The following is a 21,698-nucleotide window of genomic DNA, read 5'->3' as shown; positions in this document are numbered from 1 at the left end:
GATTCTTTAGAATTGAGCTGTGCCTCATAGACCAATCTCTTTGAAAGGATTCCCCAGCAGAGGAAATCAATAAAATTACAATGATGAAGTTACTATTGTCAACTGACCTCCTATCTTGTGTTGTCGTAGCCTCTGTTGCCCACGCTAATTAACCTTGATTCATGTCATTTGTTTTTTGAAGCTTCAGCTGCATGATTTCTCCATTGGCAATGGTGTGGTGATGATGAAAGCTAGGCTTTACCATTGCTTCTTGCCTTTTGATGAGGACTCTGGTATGAAACAAAACACTGTGTGGTGGTCCACAGCAGAGCTCATAGGTGAGCATAGCTGGGCTGTGGTCTGCTGGTGGAATGCATGGTTGTTTGCCCAGATCAGCAGACCTTAAGTGTGACTCTCATGCGGTAAAGAAAGGAGTTTGCTAATCTGCAGTGTAGCTCCTGCTGACTGATAAAGGGATGTGTACAGTAGTCTCAGTCTTATCTCTTTCACCAGGTTTACACTGGTGTGACACTGCTGAATTTAGACAAGCAGTTCCTGATTTACTGTAGAGCAAGGGCAGAATCAGATTTTGCAGCACGACCCATAGAGATAACCCAGCTCTCACTGGAAAACATCTTGGGTGTACTTAGGAATACTTCAATATATGTAAGTATATTTATAGCCTTTCCCCATTTTGTGGGGATATTTTGGATCTTTCTGGTACTTCTCAATATAAAATCTTTCCAAGCTGAATCCAGGACAGATAAATCATGATTCCGGTTCCTTTCACGTAAGGTAGCCTGCCTAAAGCACTGCTACATTCCTCCCATAGTAGTCGTTTAAAATTAATAGCACATGCAGAGGAAAAACTAAACCCTTTGACGTCACTCCCGAAATGAGGAAACATAAACAGAAAAGGCTTCTCCCCACCGCGCCGGCAGCACGGCTGTGGATTGGTCTGCGCTCCCGCGCCTGTGGCACTGACAGCACCTCCCAGCCCTGCTCGGCCTGCGCTGGCTGACACAGGCAGCCAGACTGCAGCAGCCTCAGCGCTACCCCAGTCTCACCCTGGCACAAAAGTGCACTCTCTTCCCGAGCCCTTCTGCTTCTTAAGGTGGTTTCATTGGCTGGGCTGGGGGACTTGGGGAGGTTTATTTCCTTTTTTTTTATTATTTTTTTTTCCCCTCTTATTTTTTTTAATTTTTTTTTTTATTATTATTATTATTTTTGTTTCCTGTCGTTACTTATTTCTGTTCCTAATCCTGGATGCAGTTACTGGATTCTGCAGTACAAGTCTTCATGAACAAGCTGCACCGCTTAGAGATTTCACGGCATTCAAAGGTCACAGAACTGCCACTATGGTTAAATGTCTTGTTTAATGGTTGAGGTATGTACAGCAAATCTAAAAGAGGTAGCATGATTATTTGTTGAAGGGGAACTAAAATTGAGAGGGGGAGAGGGAGGTAATACTATTATTTAGTGGAAAAGATTTTTGCTGGTGATTGTTACTACAGCAACCAGTTTTTGAATTTCCTCCCTTTTTCTCTTTATTCAAACTAGATGAAAATTTTAACTTATGTTGATTTAACCATTTGATGGCTACAGAAGATTTCAGAAAAATTCTGTTATTATAGTCCTTCCTGACCCCACTGAGGAAAGTGTGATTGATTTTTTTATATATTTTCCTATTGCTCTGTGGCAAGAGAGGAGACCTGGGACTTGACTGGCTTAGATTAAGGGAGAAGAAGCAGAAACTTGTTCCCATCCTGAGGGGGCTGTGAGTTTGTCTGAGTGAGCACAGAGAGGAAGAGTTGGAAATAAACAGGTCAAGCAGAAAAGAATATTGGCCTCATTTTTAGGAGTACATGTACGGCTATTTTTATTTTTTTTTTTACTACATGCTTCGATTCCTTTACTTGGTTTGGGTTCAGAAGTTCAAAATTAAGAAGCAGCCTGAACTTTGACTTAGAAACAGATCCTCAGTGGGATGGGAGAGAGCTGATCATCTTATATCAACGCTGGTTTTCATACAGCTTTAGCTACTTAAATAGAGAAAAGTGGAACGTGCTTGGAAGTTGAAGTAGTGTAGCCTGACATCTGTTCGATGGCATATAGGTTCAATTCATATTCGAGCTAGTGATCTGTCTTGAATGAATATTGCAGCAGTACAGTGGGCAGTGTGTGCTGCAGTAAATGAAAACAACTGCTACCATAAAACTAACATTGTTTTCAGGAGCGTGATTATAAAATATAAGAGGAGGAGCCACTTGTCAGAGCTCGTGTGTATGTATGACTTAAAAACAGGCAATTTCTATTGTTAATTGGATTAATATACAGGTATGTTCGATGACTAGCAATCTTCGTATTTTTCCAGTTTGTGAAACGGGACTTTTTACAGCTCTGTTTGAGATGTTGCTGTACACATAAACCGTCTGCAATTTGAAAATATTTCAGTTTACTTTTAAAAATTATACCTGAAAAAACAATTCCTTTAGCAAGGAACAGAACATGAGCACACCTAGCTCATGCAGCACACCTCAAAGGGTTACAAAAATTGACTACCCTAGGCTGAAGCATGCTAGCTTAAGGACTGCAAAAATATTAGCTCTGAAATGCAGAGGATGTGCTATGTGCTGTGAATGGACAATTGCTATTCTGCAGTGCCTAGTGGGAAAACAAGGACTTTGTGTATTGCAAATGCATAACTGCAGCTCCTCCATTTCCTTTGCTGTATCTTCACTGATGACTGCAGAAACAAAGAGGCTTGTCACAGATAAGCTCTTTAGTGCCCCATCTCTTTGGAGATGCTTGAAGATATCTTTTTCTCATATCATCCAACAACCCAAAGTCAAGCTTAGTTAGTTGAACTATTATTCTGTAATCTCCATGTCATTGTCTCCTCCCTAGCCCTCCTTAAAGTCTTACTATGTGAACTGCCAGCTGTTTTCAAAAACTAAAACAGTGCTTCTCTAGCCACAAGTCTAGAAGGGTTAATATAGTATTTGTTAGATGATTAATTTGTAAATTAAACTAAGGGGAAGTCTCAGTCTGTAGAGACTATGGTATCTTCTTTAAGGAAGAACTCTGTAACTATGCAAATATATCCAATTTTCTGAAAGACAATCTGTAAGACATTTGCTTATAATAATTTCTGAGAATTAAATTATTCACTTCTTTTAACAAACAGAGAAGCTTAGTTTATAAGCTCTCTACATCTTGCTGCATCTGTGTTCTGTAGCAGCTGCTAGTGGTGATACTAACAGTAAGTATGGTAAGTGGACTTCAGCTGAGGAAATGATACAGTTTTTCTACTTTAGTAAGAAAAGTTTATCTGCAATGTTTCTTCTGAACAATCTTGATTCATTATTTAGAACGAAATACAATTTAAGGTTGGCCTTTCTGCAGTGGACAAAATGGTTAATGACACTTGCACACAGATTGGCTCAGATAAAAAAATCTGTACTGCAGAAGTTTCATGGGATATGAATGGCTGCTTATTCTGAGTTTATTTCCACAGGGTGGACAGAAGTTGTTACCACCGAAGTTCTAGTGATTCCAGCAGAGTAAGGCATGCTTTGCTGAGTCTAATACAATATATTGCAGATCACTTTTTTAAACTGTAAAATGTTTAATTCTGTAAACTAGTATATAAATATACCATTAAAACAGCAGCTTACCTTCCTCCCTGTTTATGTCCTTTTCCCTTCTGAAATCGAGCCCTCTGCTTGCCCTTACCAGACTTCTAGGTAGGTCATTGAAGCAGACTGATTTTCCAGTGTCTTCATTTGCAACTATGAAGTATATTTGAGACATTCAATCATATACATCTCCTTTTCACTCACTGCATGGTTTTCCTACCGCTAGCTAAAGCATATTTTAATGAGAAATATCTGAAAATTGGTATTCTATGAGGCATATATGGTTTTCTGTTAATTTTTCAATCTCATAGGGAAAAAACTGCTCTTGTACTGGTAATTTCCTTTATAGGAGCTGTATGAAGCAAAAATTCCAGCTAGCAACCAAGCCATTACTGCCAATAGAGTAGAACCTTATGCGTCTCTATTTAATCACAAGAAATGTTTAAGGCTTAATCTCTCCTCCAATCAAAGTAGATATATGGCCAAAAGGTCTTGATGGGTTTGGTTCTGGTTTCTGGGGTAACAGAAAAACAAGTCACTTGGTGCAGCCAGGGAGATATGCCATGTAAATGAGCATTCTTAGCTGCTCGCTATTGTGCATCATCATATTGTTACTCCGTTTTCATGCTTGAAATTATTACAGCATTCCATGTGTTTGTCACAGGGTGAAAATGAAAGGGACAGCTGGGGACCTACCAGCTGCCAGAACAAAATTAAGTGTTTTGTAATGAAATGATGGTTCAGTATTCTTCCTCTCAGATCCATATCGGGTAGAGGATATTGGAACTACAGCAATAATTTTTCTTGTTCTTCAGCCAGAAAGCAGACCCTTACAGGGTCATCAGTTCTTACACTTTCAGTGAAATATTGGTTTTACATCTAACGTGAAAATTGCACTTTTCAGTCAGAAGCTTCAGGGTGTAGAACTGATGTTATTTAGAGTTTTTACCCTGGGGTCACTGGGACACAGACATGCAGCTTAAGTGTCCAAAAGCAGTTCAGAAGTTCTGATGCTTTTTCTTTCTATGACCAACACTAAGTGTGTCAATTTTGGCACCTAAAGATGAATAATGCTGAGAAGCTGGGCTACAATGCCAGGTACCACATATGCAATCAGATGAGAACTTTTAGTAACTTTTTTGTGTTTCACAAATGAGTGGAAATCAAATAACGTGTCTTCTGATAGTAGTAAAAGTTCTTCAGATCTGAAGTATCAACTTTGTATAAATACTAGAGAGATAGAATGCATTTATTGTATTTAAGACAATTTATTGAACTAATTTATAGAATTTGAAAATGCGAAGTCAACTTCTGAAAGATTTTTTAGCAAAATGAATTCTTCTGTATCATCCCAAAAATTGTTTGAAGAACTTTTACATTTCATTTTTACTATTATTCTTACTACAGTGCCATTCCAAAAAAATTGCATTAGAAAAAAATATTTGAACCTCTGAACTTGTTATTTCTGTTTTCCTGTAACAGACTGTGGGATCCAGAAGATACATTCCTAGGGTTCACAGTGCTCAGGTCTGGCCTAGTGAGAGCTCTCTGTTTTAAAGCCAGAAGTTTTAAAGTAGAAAATTAACAAATCAGAGCCAGATAGAAGAGAGAGCAGTTCCAGAAGCCAGACTTCGGTGACAAAACTGTGAGTGAAAAGTTTGGGGCAGAGGCAATTCTCAAAAAACAGCAGTCATGAATTAAGCCTTTCTTTTGCACACATTTAATAGTGTAATATTGGCAGTCCATTGATGCAGTAATTTTGATATATATTTGTCACTTGTTCTGTTCTTTGAAAATTGAAAAATCTGTGGTTATCATTTTATTATGTAAACAGTGTTGAACTAGAGAAACTAATGAAAGGACCCTATTGAGTTGCAGTTTTTTTATTATATTCTTCACGGTGGGAGCTGTGAGTGAGGGTGGTTAAGAACTCAGTTTAGCTACTTATTTAAGTCACACAGTCTTATGGTGGCATATGATATTCTTCTGCTAGCTTGCTGTCCAGCCAAATAAGACATCCAAGTTGCCTGGATGGCTAAATATAGCTGATGATCTCTTCCTCTTAATAGGTGGGCATGAACAGTTAGTATTTTCCCAGTCACAGACAGAGACAAATTGGTTACAGTTTAGCTAAAGAATTGCCTGCAGACAAAAGCAGCAAGATCTACTTCTCTTCGAGTAGATTATTTTAAAAAATAAGAAACAAATATTTAGAAGAAAATAGTTTCAGAGGCATTTTTTTCTTTAGGTGGTAGGTTTATACTAGTTACCCACAAAAAGTTCTGGTGTGAGAAAATCACCAACTAATATCTCACTAAAATATGTGTTGATGCTGGCAGCGTAAGGTTTTTAAAAGTAGAGCACAGAATCTCCTGTCAAACTAAGTTTAGCTAATTGTCACAGAGGTATAAAAACACGTTTGTGGGGCAATTGCTGTCAGGACCCATATGCAATTTTTCTACATGTATGTTCATAGCAGAGTCTATGATATTAACCCATCTTTACGTAGTGAAGATGTTTTCAAGGATGATAGTTGCCTTTCCAAGAATAAAGAGGGAGGTACGCATATTTTGACTGAATATGAAGCAACTCAGGGATGGCTTCTCAATCTCAAGAAAACTCCTGAAGGATGGTATTGAGCTATTGTGTAATCAGTTTTGCTCCCTTTTTGGAAATTGCCCTTTATTCCTCCTGAAAGAATGGTATGTATGCCTATGTTCTTAATTCCTTCTCTTTCCCCCTACCCAACCGTTTCCCTTAGCACACTTCCTAATGTGTGTGTAAAGACTGGCTAAGCTCTGGGTCTTGTCTAGTAGGAAGTGTGCAGTTAGAGTTACCATCAAGTGTGCATGGACTCATCACTTGGAAAGAGATGTCAATTCCTGGGTGTTTTCTGTGTTTTGGAAACAAACACATATTGACATGAAATGCCATAGTGCTTTCTCAAAAATTCAGCTGTCATCCAAAGGGTGTAGCTATTTTTCCCTTTATGTATGATGATCCTGGTATAGAACAACTGAGACCTCTGCTTAGACAGACGCAGAGAATATAATCTGTAGAAGGGCACCAATTTCTACAAGAAACTAAGGGTGCAGCAGTGTTATGAGCTTCACTTATGTATGCAGCTGTACACTGAAATACGCTAAATATGGGCAACACTGACATTTGGTTTTGCCTTTTCCTCAACTTACCACTTACACTTGATTTTAAACCTCTGAGCAGGTTAGACAGAATGAGGTCTTGGTGCGTACCAGGCTGCTGGGAAGGAGCTGAAGATTTCACACAGACACCCAGAGAGAGATGAAAACAGATGCATGACATCTTCATGGAGAAAGTACATTTCTGGCTTTCTGTTAACTGACAACCATGTTGAAACAGGCTACAGGTCCTTTCTGTTTCAGAAGTTGGAATATGACTTGGCTCTGTATTATTTATGCAGAGTCATTTCTGTTTTACACACTGTCGTAGTGTCTGAGTATCTGTTAATAAAAACGTTCAAGTGGCATCAGAATGACCATCATAAATGTAATTAGGCAGTGCATCTCCAGTTTAATCAATATGGTCATTAGAAGAGTGTAAGACGGCCACAAAAACAGTAGTTAGTCCTGATTTATAAAGGAGAACTTGAACACATCAGAAAAGGAGAGCTGAGAGCTGTGCATGTTCAAAGCTTGGGAGGACAGTTAGTTACTTTCTGCTTTAGCAGATCTGAGAACACTGTTGTTAAAAAACGCTCTTTAAAATGCTTTCACAATAGTAATTAAAATTCTCTTATTAAAAACTTTTCTTGAAGAAACTAGATATCAACTAAGAAAATACAAAAGAAATGTATTTCTTCCCAAGCAAATTGCTCAGGTGCACAGCTGTTTAGTTTTTTTGAAAAGCAGAATGATTGAAAGATAAGAACAAGACTCAGATTGGTGTATGAGAATGTAAAATCACATAATTCCACCAGTTTATATCTGTGAAAGATCAGGCTTGCTCAGTTTTCAGGACTTAAAAGAACTCCTTCTCTTCAGCAGTTAGATCAAATTTAGGTTCATTAGCCTTTTGTCATACCTGTTTCATACCAGTTTTCCATAACTTCCTCAGCACTGTTTTACCACAGAGCTGCCTTGGTGGCTCCACAGAAGCTGTGATGCATCCTTTTCCTTTCATCACACTCTAAACTTCCCTCTTCTCTTTCCCTTTCTCACAGAAAATAATTCTTTACCAGATTTTATTTGAAATCAGAACCCCATAGTTAATTTTTAGCTTATGTGCTAGCATCTGCAAAACTCTATATATTTGTAATGCAGAAGGGGCTGATCTTGCTTGTTTTCAGTGAAGACCATGATCTGTTTCAATGACACAGCTATGTAAGTAATATTTTTAAAAGCTGAGGAATAACAGGGAAATAGTAATTTTGTTTAGGGTCCAACACGTACTGCACTGTATCACAAAATATTTTTCATGTAGTAAGAACCTAACATTCAATCTCTTTGAACCACAAAGCTATATCTTTAATAATCATATCCACTACTAAAGTATAACCTCTATAATAGTACGGTAACAAACACCAGTGCAACATGAGGATGTTGACTGTTCATCCTACATATCATCATCAAAGCTAATAGAAATGATCAGGCTTTCAAAAAAGCTCAAATTCACTTTAGTCTCTAAACAAAATGGCTGCATCTGAAAAATTGCTGTGCGTGAGAGGTTGCCTGGGAAATGTTTTCCCATTCTACTTTAGACAGAAGTAGCCAATAGCCTGTTCTTAGTGCTTTCAAGAAAGTATGGGAGAAAAATTTCCAAGTTCCCTCTCTGCTTCTGTCACCCCTGGGACGGATTGCCACTGCAGTGTCCCCTAAGGATTGAGCTCGATGTTCATGAGACCTGACAGAGGCAACCCATAGCCACTGCCTCACATTTAGCCCCAGCGTGGAACTAGAGCTCAACACTGCTGAAGGGACACACAAAGGTTGTTTCAAGCAGATCTTCACCTGCAGCTCCAGGAGTCCTGTCCTGAACCCAAGAAACTTTTCTGATGTGTGTTTTTTTCCAAATAAGCACCTCCTCCTAAACAACTGTTGTTCAGACAATTAGTTGTTTTTTAAAAAGAAAGCTCAGATATATTTGAAAGAAAGAAAAACATCTCACCGCTACCGCAGAATTTCCACCTTGCCTGTGAAGACAGAGACTTTGTTTGGTTTGGGTGCTTGCTAGTGGGAGTGATGGATGGTTGGACTACATGATCTTGAAGGTCTCTTCCAACCTTGATGATTCTGTGAAATTGTGGTTCCAGTGACCATTATGAAAAGTCTGCTTAGATTTTTTATTTTATAGTGCCCAAATTTAAAGCTCAAGGGTCACTGAAGCCCATTATTTCCAAATCTTTCAGCAATCCTCTTCTCACCCTCCTCCTAACGGACTTAGTTCTACTTTTGTTTCTTATTTTCAGAATAACTGGGGGAAAAATCAGCAATCCATGCTTTATTTATATGATAACTATATAGTGCTGAAGAGATTATTTCTGCATGTTAAGATTTGCTTGTACTGGTTACATTTTTTTTTTGGCTGTGAAACACACTTGCTTTAAAAAGATGTTTTTACATGCACCACAAATGTATTATTATTCTTCTCATCCCTCCCTCAAATTCAGCCCTTTAGGGCTTCTCTAGCAGAGTAAAGGAGTGTGGGATAGTGATTGGTTTTTTTATTTTTTGCTTAAACACCATAGCAAACATTGTTTCAAATCCTATAATATGAGAAAGGGAGGATTATAATGTTTAAATATGTCAACCAGTCAGAAAACCTCTCAGGGGGGCAGCCTCACATTCATCTGGACCACCTAGTATGCCACTGCAGCTTGGTCTCACTACATTAGAATTTTTAAATTGGTGTACATGATTTTAGAGTATCACTTGGCTAATCATTTTTTAACTTTTAATCATGTTTACTACTATTTTGAACAAGCTGGAGCTGACTTATGGTGTTTTGTAAGTATTAGTGAAAACTTTCACAAGAGAATAAAGCCAAAAGCATTTAATGCCAATTCATGTTTGGCATTGCACCTTTTTATGAAAGCTGATGAAAATTAGGTTGCAAATAAGCAAATCATTCTCTAAAAAAACTCTCAAAAATTCCAGAAGTTTAAGACATAGAAAACAATTACCAGAGAGGTCTCAGTGCTATGTAGTCCCCCTTTAATTGCCCTCTGTTGATAGTACTTTGACAGTTGAACTTCTTCAGCTCCGGTTTTAAGAGAACTTCAAAAGCCTCTGAGCTACTTCCTCAATTTCTAAAGACATTTTTTGAAAGAGTATATTAAAAGTGCATTTCTCCTTTTTGACTCTGTTACCCTTATTTTCTCCTGAGAACATTTGTCTTAAAATTACATTTTCACCACACTGATTTATAGGTTCTGGCATGGGAACTAACGCTCTTTCTCCTAGTAGCAGACAGAAAATTAGTCACAATCTGATGTTAACAATTTCTTCATTACCTAAACTGTTTTACACTTTATTAGGTTCAACATAAGCAAATCTAATGCCTTTGAACCAGGGAGTTCTTGCCTGTGTTGCAAATATATAAGACATAATTAATTTATAAAGTCACAATAGTAAGTCAGCCTCTGTGGCACTGGAATTGTTATACCACTGAGTTCTGCAGAGAAGTGCCACTTGAGTGCAGTAGAGAGAAAAAATTGGTTTAGTTAATTTACATCAAAAAGTCAAATATGAATAAGACTGTCAATACAGTTGCCCTTGTGGTTCTTGTTCGGAGATGAGATTCAATGTATTTTATGTTCACATTTGACACACTACATATTTGTGCTGGCAACAAATAATGTGCACTGTATAGTCTGATAGGGTGGTATAAGATACCTGTAGATTTCAGTGGCAGGGAGATCAGTAAAGCATTTATGAAGAGTCAGCCCAGTGCTGGATGTTTCTACCAAAATCACCAGTGGTGCTGTAATTTTCAGCTGATCCCTTAAATTTCCCTCACTGCTTTTCAGCATCAAGTACCTGCTGAGCACACAGGTCCTTTACTAGTTAACCTTCATCTTCATCTTGCCCATGAACCTCAGGCAGTTCCTGCAGTCCATTGCAGCTGGAAGAGGACCTCACAGAATCACAGAACGGCTCAGGTTGAAAGGGACCACAGTGGGTCATCTGGTCCAACCTCACTGTTCAAGCAGGGTCATCCTAGAGCCCGTGGCACAGGATTGTGTCCAGACAGTTCTTGAATATCTCCAGTGAGGGTAACTCCACAACCTCTCTGGATAATATGTTCCAGTGCCCATTGGAAACTCAGTCATATAAAGGAAATGGCCTTAGTCTTAGCCCAGGGACATATGAAATTGCATCAACCTAAGTTGTGACATTACCATGTATGGTATAAGAAATTATAAGTTATTTTTCATGCTTCGTGCATACAATGGAATTCACTGTTCTCAAAGAGTCTTGTGTAGAAGGATTTGTTAATGAAAATCATCATTTGGACAGAGGATGGTTCTGAACACTTGAATAAATAAAGAAAAAGGTGAGGTTTTTTAAGAGCAGCTTTACCATTATTAGTTTTACGAATGGGGCATAGAAATAGAGTTTTAGTTTGACTTGGTCACTCCAACACTTTTTCTTTAAATGAAGATTCTTTTAAGAACCACTCAGAATTTGCAAACTTAACCACTTCTTTAAAATGTTTTGGGCAGCTCATTTTGAAAACGGTGCCTCTTCTGTCCATATTCTATGTTACATTTACAGCAACTGCTTGCTACTTCTAAAAATTTACCTTATTGCTACAGTTAGAGCTAAAGAATTTTTTATCTAACTAATTTTAAAAAAATGAAATATCAAAAGGAAAAGAATCTTTTGTCTTTTGATTGTGAACCACTGCAACTACACTGTCCTGAACTGTAAGCAGAATTACTTACAGGAAGTTGAGGCACCATATTGTAGGCAGGCACAAGAGGAAGGTATAACCTTGTCTATCACAAAACATCAGAAGCATTTCTGATTATGACTGATAACAGAGTGAAAGTGAGAAAGGCAAGCAGAGATGGTCTCAGAGACTTTGGATCCCAAATAGGAACATGATATCATGTTCAGACTCATACCAAATGAAATACTAACCTAGAAAAAATTGTATGAGCTAAGAGATTATTTAAGGCTCTTGCTCTATGTTGTAAAGTGTGTTGCAGTACCAGCAGGGTATGAAAATGTATGTAAAATATTAGTCAGATCAGTAAGACTCACTTAAGTTAGACACCTCTATTCCCCACAGGTAGAAACTTGGGAAACACGGATGTATCAAAGGATACATTTTGGAAAAAGCTTCTCTATCTGTGCATAAATCTTTTAAGAGCTGGATATTCAAGTTTTTGTCACTCCCAATTTTCTAACTCAGAAAATTGTTTTTTATTAATCAGAAAGTATTTAGTGTTTAAATATAATATTTATGCTTTCTACTCTTTGTCTGTGAATCTAGTTATTTGACTGCAGAACAACCAAACATTTATATAAGAAGTTTATGTTGACAGAGCTTTCTACTATGGAAATTTGCCATTTCATAAAAGAAAAAATTTGTTATGGCAAATTGCTCTGTATCCTAGAGTTTTGGAGTTCTTAAACTGGAGATAGAATGAATTCACATCTATTTGATTTTTACTTTTTCAAATAAAAATTAAGGGTTCAGTTTACCTACAATATGCACCCTGAATACAAGCTCTACCTATCTCCCACTGAAGCCAAAGCACAGACTTGTTTCAGCAGGCAGGGTGAAAACCTTACGTACCCTGGGGCTCTGTTTGCTATAGGCACTCCCACAGCAGAGAATGCTGAATTGTGTGATCCCATAACTGTACTAACCTTTCCTCAGCATCAGTGGACACAGCCCATTCTGCATGGCTGCGAGCAGAATCTCCCACAGAGAACTTGTCATGCCTGACCCAAAATCCCCAGCTCTGCTTCACATTGTGTGGGCAGGGTGTGGGCAGATAGGGATTGAAAGGGTGGAGGAGGAAGAAAGGGAAAAGGGTGGATACAGAGAATGACGAGGGGGAAATTGCACTGTGTCTTGCTATCTTAAACATCTGTAATAATGCACCTTTCTCCGTCTGATATTGACTCTAAAATTGCTGATATTAAGTCAATGTAATCACTGCTATAGAATTGTTGATATTAAGTCTATATCAGCACCGTTTCTCCTTGTTTGCATCAAGTTTTGATCTTTTGAACCCTCAGTATTTCTACACTGGCTGTCCATAAAAATATTTAATCTGTTAAACATCAGGGTTCTTGGGTGCTTGGGTCCAGCGTTACACATCTTTCTCTGCGATGGTGGGCTACACAATTCTGGTGGAATGTATCTCTGGATTTGAAGTGATTCTGTGTCCTTCTAAATTTTGTATCAGTACGAAAGATTTCAATTGTGAATTGTTTGTGAGTTATTAAATACAGATATGAAAAATAAATTAAGATCTAACAGAAACTCGTAAGATGAAAGATCAGGTCTATGACTGGATGTGTAACCTGTCAAGGTATCCTGAAAAACTGCACGGTACAGAAAACTTAGTAGATATAAACCAAATTCTCTTCTTATATGTGTGAGAAGAAGTCTGCTTGGCTTTGTGGTAATCTTCCACGTATGGAAGAGGACTATGTTACATAAAAAAATTAATATTGTTTCCGGTTTTAGTATTCAGTTCATATCTGAGTCTGATAATAAGAAAAATCCTACTCTCCTGTTTTATCAACCAGGTCTTACTGATTTATGTGTTTTATGCAAGTTCTGTGTTAATATTCAGGCATCTAATCTCTACTGCATTTTACTTTGAAGAGTCAAACATCTAACAGTCCATCTAACAGTCTTTCTGGGATTACAAAACCTTTGCCACATCTTCCAACAAATATCTGTGCATAAATAAATTAATTTGGCAGAATTATCTCATTTTCTTGTCAACTAGCACATCAGTAAATCAGGCTATGCCTCTGTCTAGATTCCACATTCTTTATCATTCTGAAGAAATCAGTACACATTTAAAATAAACTTGCCTACAGGCACCTGAAATTATTTTAACTAATGAAATAAGTTCTAGGAACTTCAGTAGTTGCTTTGCAATTGTCACTTGGTTCTCACTTCAAAGACATATATGCCTCTCTCACTGTTGCTGTAGTCTTTTTGTGCTTGTGCTTAATTCTCTGATGGCATCTTTCCCTTTAAGTGATTGCCCTTTGCATCTTCTTGGCACCAAGTTTATTTTCAGCAAGCTGTACTCACAGTGCTGGCATCCATCCCAGGGAAGCTGCTCTGCCTCAGTGGCATTTGGTACATGGGAATTTCAGAGTAAGGAATGGGCAAAGGTTACCACGTGTTTTACATCACTCTCAGAAACATCAAACTAGACTATTAGTGTTTGACAACAAACAATGCATAAGGCCTCTAGGCATTGCAGTCTGTCTAATTCCTTATTTTCCCTGTTCTTGTACCTCTACTTATACCAGCCACGTTGGAATATTACCTCTGCATTATTCTTGTAATATCACCTTATGATGTGGGAAGTCTTGATAAAAGATGCAGTTTGACAAAGAATAATTTAAATGCTAGGAATTAGTTTAACTCCTAGGAAACAAACCAGTCCTCAATAAGATTTAGATAGTTATATTCTCAGACTTTATCAGGCCTGTGCTGTTGTAATAACTTAAGAGACTGATTTCAGCCTGGAAGTTGCTCTCACTGTCTGTTCTAAAGGCAGACAAGCAGCAACTTTTTTTGCACAGCAAAACTTGTCATTCTTCATAATCAGAAATATCCTATCAAGAAGCATCAAATGCACAGAATACTGTTGCTAAAAAGAAAAGGCAAATCAATTTCCACAATTTTATTTTCATAGTGAAGTTCTAGTTGTACTTCTGCCTACTGGAATTTTAGTTTGCAGACCTGGATCCTGCCTGTGAATCAAGTGTGCTCCCTGATTTGCCTGCCTTCAGACCACTCCTTGGTGCGCAGTCTGCCTGGCTGTGCCTCACAGTGTGGCTGGCAAGTCAGCAAGCATGCCAAGTGGTGCCATTGATGACCTTTGCCAGCCCTCGCTGGCTATTCCTGGGAACTGTTCTGCCTGTCATATGGGCAACTGTGGTCTGATATAACAGGGTATGTCACTGTTCTCTATTAGCACTGTCTACCTAATATTATTGAGAGTCTTTTTGTGGGTTTTCTTTTCTGATGTGGCAGGGCCTGTACTAATGCGTTAGGATGGTCAGTTGAAGACCACTGTTTGCTTAGTAACCTCAGAGGTTAGTGTTCACTAAAATTAGAATGGAGAAAGGAATCAATAAATCAAATGCCAGGGGTGAATAGAGAAAAACTGGAGTGTGCTATTAAGTCGCACTGTACTGGTGATTCATCTTACTACAAACTCAGTAGACTTTGACTCATACTTGATCCTTGAATACTGATCCTTAATACTTGTATGTAGAAAATCACAGATCACTATCTTCATTTTCTCTGTTTTAAACAACGGAAAAAAATTATGCTCCTTTCATTTCATGACAATAGTTTGAAAGGAGTTTCTTCCCAAAAATATAAGGTTCTCTAAAAATTGTATGAAACTATCTATAGGGAGTAAAGATTTAGAGCAAGTACATCAATATAAAAATAGTGTAATTCAAAATACATATATATTCAAGTCAATACTGTGATTAGCTAGTCTAGCCTTCCAGGCCTACTTAGAGATCTTCTTATTAAATCTTTATAAATGGATTTGTTACTTACAGCAGAAGATAATTTAGAATGCAAATGGGAATTTTTACATGAATGAACTGAATATAACTCTTGTAAAAATGGACATCATTAGGCAAAGGTTTAATACTAGAAAAAAAAATTACTGATCCATAATATCCTTTTCTAGTACAACATGTAGGAGGTCTAAAGTGCTGATTTTCAAGAACAGAGTAAAAATGGCTTACAAAATCAGATGTAATAATAACATAACATCTGATTTTCTGTATGCATCATAATCATGTCGAATTAGCATTTCCCACAGCTATTTGGGAACACTGTTTCTCTTCATTCAAATAGAAAAGTCAAATGACCACATGACAGTTTGCTAGAAGACCAATTCACAGGAGCCATGTGTTGCAAAGCCACAGTGCTTCCCTGTAGTATCTGGATTCTGCAGAGACCGGTTTTGTTTTGCTTCACTTCCTTCATTGTCTTTAAGGTAAGGCAGTTCTTCTTACTGTGAAAAAACTCTTTTTTCAATATATTTTAAGTGAAGGGTGGACTTGAGAACTAGCAGAAAAGGGTATAAATTCCAAGTAATTAGCATCTGAAGACATATTTGCTGCTGGAAAGAGTGAGAAGGAAGCTGCAATATATGTGTGATGTTTGAAAAAGGTAGGGGTAGTATATTACTATTTGAAAGTACGAACTTCTATTCTACAGGATCAGGGAGAAATTTTCCATCACCAGCAGCAAGATGTATTGTATCAAGGTATAAACAGACATTTTATATCTATATGTGAATAAGTCAATATTACCTATTCCTGGAAATCTGATACCTGATTTAATGTTTTTCTCATCTGGTCTGGCTTCTCTTAACTCAAAGTTTTTTCTCCACTGGACAGATTAATCCTGACATATAGAACTATTTGTCAGATAAACTGATTCTACCCCTATATTCATATGTAAAAATAAAATAACAGATCAATAAGTTTGTAGATCAGTGAGTTTTTCTGCTGTGACAAAATGTAGTTTTCTTTTTCTACGTCAAACTTTGTCAAAGATCTCTAAATTGTTTCATGGTATCATAGCAAAGTCTAGCTTTCCCTTAAAATACAAGGTTAAAGACAGACCTACATGAAAAATAAGGGAATATTTGTTTTCATGAAACATTTTTCTCATGTTTTTACTCTATGTATTTACTTGCATTACAACTATGCCTGTTTCCCTCTGCCTTTTCCATTGTGTCAGCTGCTGTGTATTCAAGGTCCCACACAGAAAAAGATACTGCTTTGGTCATTTAATTTGAAACAGAAGTCTAGGGTAGCAAACGAAAGAGGAGAAGCAATGTAAGCATACAAAACCAAGATTAGATATTTGCATTGGTTAACCGTTGCATAAGTTGCTATCTAAATTTTTGTAGGTTTTCAGAGGTAACATTTTTGTCAGTGATGTAGATGTTATCTTTTATATTTAGTTCAAAGCAAAAATGTTTCTGTTCTTTTTGAGGAATTCAAACTGTACTTTTACTAAAAGTTACTCTTTTTGGTGCACGCTCACTAGATTAAATTGTTAGCCTACCTTTGATCAACCTTGATTTGATCTAATGAAAACTTTGTAGGCCTTCTAAATTCACAGTCCTTAATGACAACTTCTACTGAGATCATTAGAAGTTAATGGTTTATGGACAATCCATTCTATGAAGCCCCTTCTGGAGCACTGCATCCAGTTCTGGGCTCTCCAGTATGAGAAAGACATAGAGTTACTGGAGTGACCTCAGTGAAGCACCAAAGATGAATAAGGACTGGGAGGATCTGTCATGCAGGGAGAGACTGAGAGAGACTGTTCAGCCCAAAGAAGAGAAGGCTGGGAAAAGATCTTATCGCTTGTATAAATAGCTGATGGAGCGTGTTAAAAAGACAGAGACAGACTACGAACCAGGTGATGTCCAGAGGTCCCTTCCAAACTCAACCATTCGGTGACTCTAAGCACTAGACATGACACCTGTCAGACTGGTGGAGTGTCAAGCCACACAGATATGGTAGGACTGCCAGCAGGCACCAGCTGGAAATGTAAAATATATCGCTTAGGAAGAGGACAGAAGGAATATCTCTCAATTAACAAGTTTCCTTTAACAGGGAGGGCCAAGCTAACAACTAATTTCATGAAAGTGTAGAAATTAATATCTTTAGTTCTTTATCAAAAAATGCAGATAATTCAAACTATATTTCCATTGTATTTCAGAATATTTTGAGGATATTCTGGATTATGTCTGTTGCTGCTTTTATTTTTCAGATCAAATTCTGCTTCAGTACCTCATATCCATTAATTCACATTGCTAGTGGGCATTCTAGGTCATCTGTGCTTTGATATTTTTCTGGCACATCCATTAGTATACTATGAGAGTTCAAAAGGAACATGATAGTAAATGTTTCAAATACAACATATGCTTTCATTCAGTATTTATGCTTTTAGAAGATGAATAGGAGATTCATTTCTTATGATGTTCTAGATAATTGCTACTACAGGTAATTTGAAGGTCTCATTTTGTTTATGTGTATGTATGTGTGTGCACATGCCCAGGCTTTGGTACTTGTATCTCTTCCAAAGACAGTGAAATCCACAGGGAAGCCACATTGTAATTTGCACATCATTTACCTTTACAGCTTCTAATTTTTTGAGCGTTTCTGCTGCCCGTGTTTGCTAGATTTATTCACAAGGGAGAATATTTCTAAACCCACTGATTAATAGCTTGTATCAGAGGGACAGGGTTATATAAAAGAGGTAGAGAAGCTTCAGCTGCATGTGCTTTGCTCCAATAGCCTATTGCTGAGAAGTTTTTTAGAACTAAGAACAAATCACAACTGATAATTCAAATATTTACATCCCTGAAAACTCCTAGAACTTTCGACCAAAAAAAATTGAAATTCACTACAAGTAGGGCTTAAAGCCCAACTAGTTCTCAGTTTGAGAACAACCTTGGAAAACCCAGTATGTTGTTCCCACCAACAGATAAAACAGAAAGCATATTTCTGTGTGGCAGCCCTGCTTAAAAGTCTACATTTGAAGATGAGAAGCAACATGTCATTATGTTAAACTGATCTCACACTACATATCCCAGATCCCTTGTTACAGTTATCTTTAATTAATATTTTAATTAAAGTGTATCAAATTAATGTAGTGAGCACTGCAATAAATCTCCTGTGGACTACAACAGAGCCAGAATATCACAAATAACCACGAGGAACTAGCATGACAGTAGGAACCAAAACTCTTAAGAACTTATTAAATCTCCCGACATGTCCCAGTCTTCCCTGTTTGATTAATACAATCATCCATGTGATTTATCTAGATCAAGAAATGGCAAGTAATCATCCAACAAAATTATTTTGCGCTCCAGTAATGTGGAGCTCTACATCTATTATTTCAGTGTAACTGAGTTTGATCTGTTCTGTTCTCAAGTAAAAATTATTTTTCTACAAAGATAGAATCACTTTCTAAAGTGGATTGCTATACTGTTCTTACTCTGAAGTTAAAGAGGTTCCTAACAATGGGAATAAGTAGTCAGCCAAGAAACTTATCAACATAAGAAACTGAGACTCTGAATGCAGAACTACAAACAGGTCTGTGGAAGTTGCCAAAATGTGGCATTCTAACACTTCGGTATTGTGGTTTCATCATATTGGTAGCAAGAAACTAAAAATATACCTATCTGAAACATCTGAAAGAAATCACACACCTAGATGATGGACTGACTGCTTAGCTTACTCTTAAACTTCATTACAAGATACAGATAAATTGCATTTGCCAATTCTCGGCCACCTTCTGGCAGCATTTATCTTGGTTTTGCTTTTGAATTTCAGGAATATGTTTTGTTTGTAACAGTTTTGGAGGATGCAGCCAATAGGAAACTAAACATATTTTTTTCCTGCTTAGGAACCAAAATTGGTTCAGCATTCAGTATAATGCAAGTGAATGAGTATGTTTCAATTCATGCATTGTCTGTATGCAAATAGTCTGCTGAAATTTTAATTTCATATGGGCAAAAGTTGAAACCTCATACGTTGAAACCTAATGTTATTGTCAGCATCAGCTGAGATTATGTTAAAAAGTTATACAGCTTGCTTACATTTCCGATCCAAGTTTTTACAGTGTGTTTTTAGCAATAGAATATTTAAACTTTCCAACTGTGATTGCATTTTCTAGTTATAAAATAATTTATAAAAACCAAGGCTGTGTTGTTTGTACAAGGGTTCTGTGTAAACAGGGTTTTCTGAAATAGTCAACATATTAGTTGGATGGTAATTTTGTGAAGAGTTTGTTTGATAGACTCAAAATGGTCTAAATGTGTTGATCAAGACTCTTCATACATGTGTATGACAGGATTTATTTTTCTAGTGCAAATATTAGTTGTGACAACACAGTAGCAGCAGGCCTGGAGTTATATTAGGTTGGGAAAAGAGAATTCAGTGAATATTTGATGTCAGACTTCACACTTACAGTGGTAGGCTTACTAGTTCTCAATGAGCCAGACTTTTAATACTAGAGCTATAAAAAGCTTTTAAGGCCTACATATCATATTTGTGGTCCTTGCACAGCTGTGTTTGTCTTCTTGAAGAATCTTTTATTATACTAAACTTGTAAACTCCTATTTGACTTCTGGTTAGAAAATATATATAAATATATTGTACAACGGTGTCTCCTTTGTTTGACAGAGACAGAGGCAGAACACAGTGATGCTGCAAAGTAGACAAAATCATTCCATAATAAGAAAATGCATTTTGTAATTTTCAAGTTAATAATTTTTAGTTCATTATTTATTATCTTATTTCATTACTGTAATGCTTTTATTCTTATTTGTGATTTAAGAGCAGATCCAAAGCCCATTAAATACCGAGGGCAGTCTCTCCTTGCTACGGTAAACTTTCAATCAAGTCTCTTGTCTGAGCATTTCTCATGGGTTCCTGGTAGGGGAAAAGTGCCTGCTCAGTGTTTATATTGCTTCTTACTAACAGTTGTCATCTGTAAAAGTCATGTAAATATTGTCCTTCATCATATTTGCACAACCTAGCAATAGCAATAGCATTTTATGCTGGGCACACCCATTTCATTTGCCACGTGTGACTGCATTAACACTGATGGTTGCCTTGCAACGTTTTCATATTTCCGCGTAAGAAGTGCAAAGAGTGCCCACGGGAAAACAAACAAGCTCTTCAAGCTATTGTTTGGGCCCATAAGATTTTACCAGCTTTGCTGTATTTTCTTCCTTCAGTCATATTTCTCTATCACTGTTTATTTGAAATAAGACTTGTAGAAGGGCAGAATAAAGGATCTTTGTTGCTAAGTCATAAGTGCTCGTCAGTGTCTGAAGTTTTACGTTTATATGCCTTGGAATTGCATGGTTATATTCCTTGGAGGTGGACTTCAATGATCCTCATGGGTCCCTTCCAGCTCAGGATATTCTGTGACCATCTAAGATATGATCAGCCTTAAATAGGAACAAGAATTTTGTCTAGTAGGGGTTCATGGTCTCACATTTTGTCAGAATTAATTATTTCAGCCTCTTGTATTTTTGTTTCTGTGTGCTTGGGAGTTCTTTGAGACTGTGGGTGTTTTATATACATTTACTAGCTACTTAAGAGCTACAGGGCTGTTACCCTGATATATGCCCAGACACATTCAAATGTGAGCAAGTACTGCGGATTCTCTTTCTGTATAACAAATACTTCTACAAGGCAATCAGTTAATGTCAGCTGCCCATGCCTCCATCTCTTTCATGTTTTTAATAATTATAAATTTACTAATTTATCCTCTTTTTGCATTCTATGAAAGCATTTTCCCATATCTTGTAATTCAAATGTGTTGTTCAGTACTGTTACCTTCATATTTTGTTTGCTGAGCAGGCAAAATTCCTTTGTTCTCCTGTTTTTATTGTGAGATTGTTGTTCTCCTACTTCCTCTCTCATTTTATAACTAGTCAATGTTTACTTGCCTAACCTGGCTTGTCCCAGCTTCCTGGGACAAGTTAGGTTCAAGGGTAAACAGTTCAGCTAATCAGTAGTATAAAGTCATCTGTAAAATATGAATCAAAGCTGAATCCTTCTAAGGTTCAAGAGCCATAATCTTCACAGAGGACAAATAATCCAGTTCCTCAAATTTAAGCATCCTCTAATCTGATTTTCCCAATTTTTAATTCCTGAAATTTAAATTTCCAAATGACATGTATTATTCTGATATTTATATGCTAAACAAACAATTCCCATTGATTTCTTAATTGACCACATCAACTGAATTTTGGCCCTGAGAAAATAACAAATATAAATTCATAACCCACTTTAAAAAATAAGTTTGAGCCATTTGTAAAGCTAATGT

General features: G+C 37.1%; 1 protein-coding gene across 1 annotated transcript in view; it reads left to right on the top strand.

Moving 5' to 3' along the window:
• Positions 1–976: 976 nt before the first annotated feature.
• The window catches only part of PDE7B (phosphodiesterase 7B), a 172,688-nt gene continuing 151,966 nt past the window's right edge, over positions 977–21,698 (top strand). The window contains exons 1-2 of the mRNA XM_027746616.2: positions 977–1,093; positions 1,252–1,366. Coding sequence (XP_027602417.1) covers positions 1,346–1,366 — 21 coding nt within the window. The 5' untranslated portion in view covers positions 977–1,093; positions 1,252–1,345. The remainder of the gene's footprint in view (positions 1,094–1,251; positions 1,367–21,698) is intronic.

The sequence above is a fragment of the Pipra filicauda genome, unplaced genomic scaffold, assembly GCF_003945595.2.
Source record: "Pipra filicauda isolate LSUMZ 115617 unplaced genomic scaffold, ASM394559v2 scaffold23_size5868930_pilon, whole genome shotgun sequence".
Classification (NCBI taxonomy): domain Eukaryota; kingdom Metazoa; phylum Chordata; class Aves; order Passeriformes; family Pipridae; genus Pipra; species Pipra filicauda.
The sequence above is the reverse complement of the archived record's forward strand: the minus strand, read 5'-3'. Positions and strand labels throughout refer to the sequence as shown.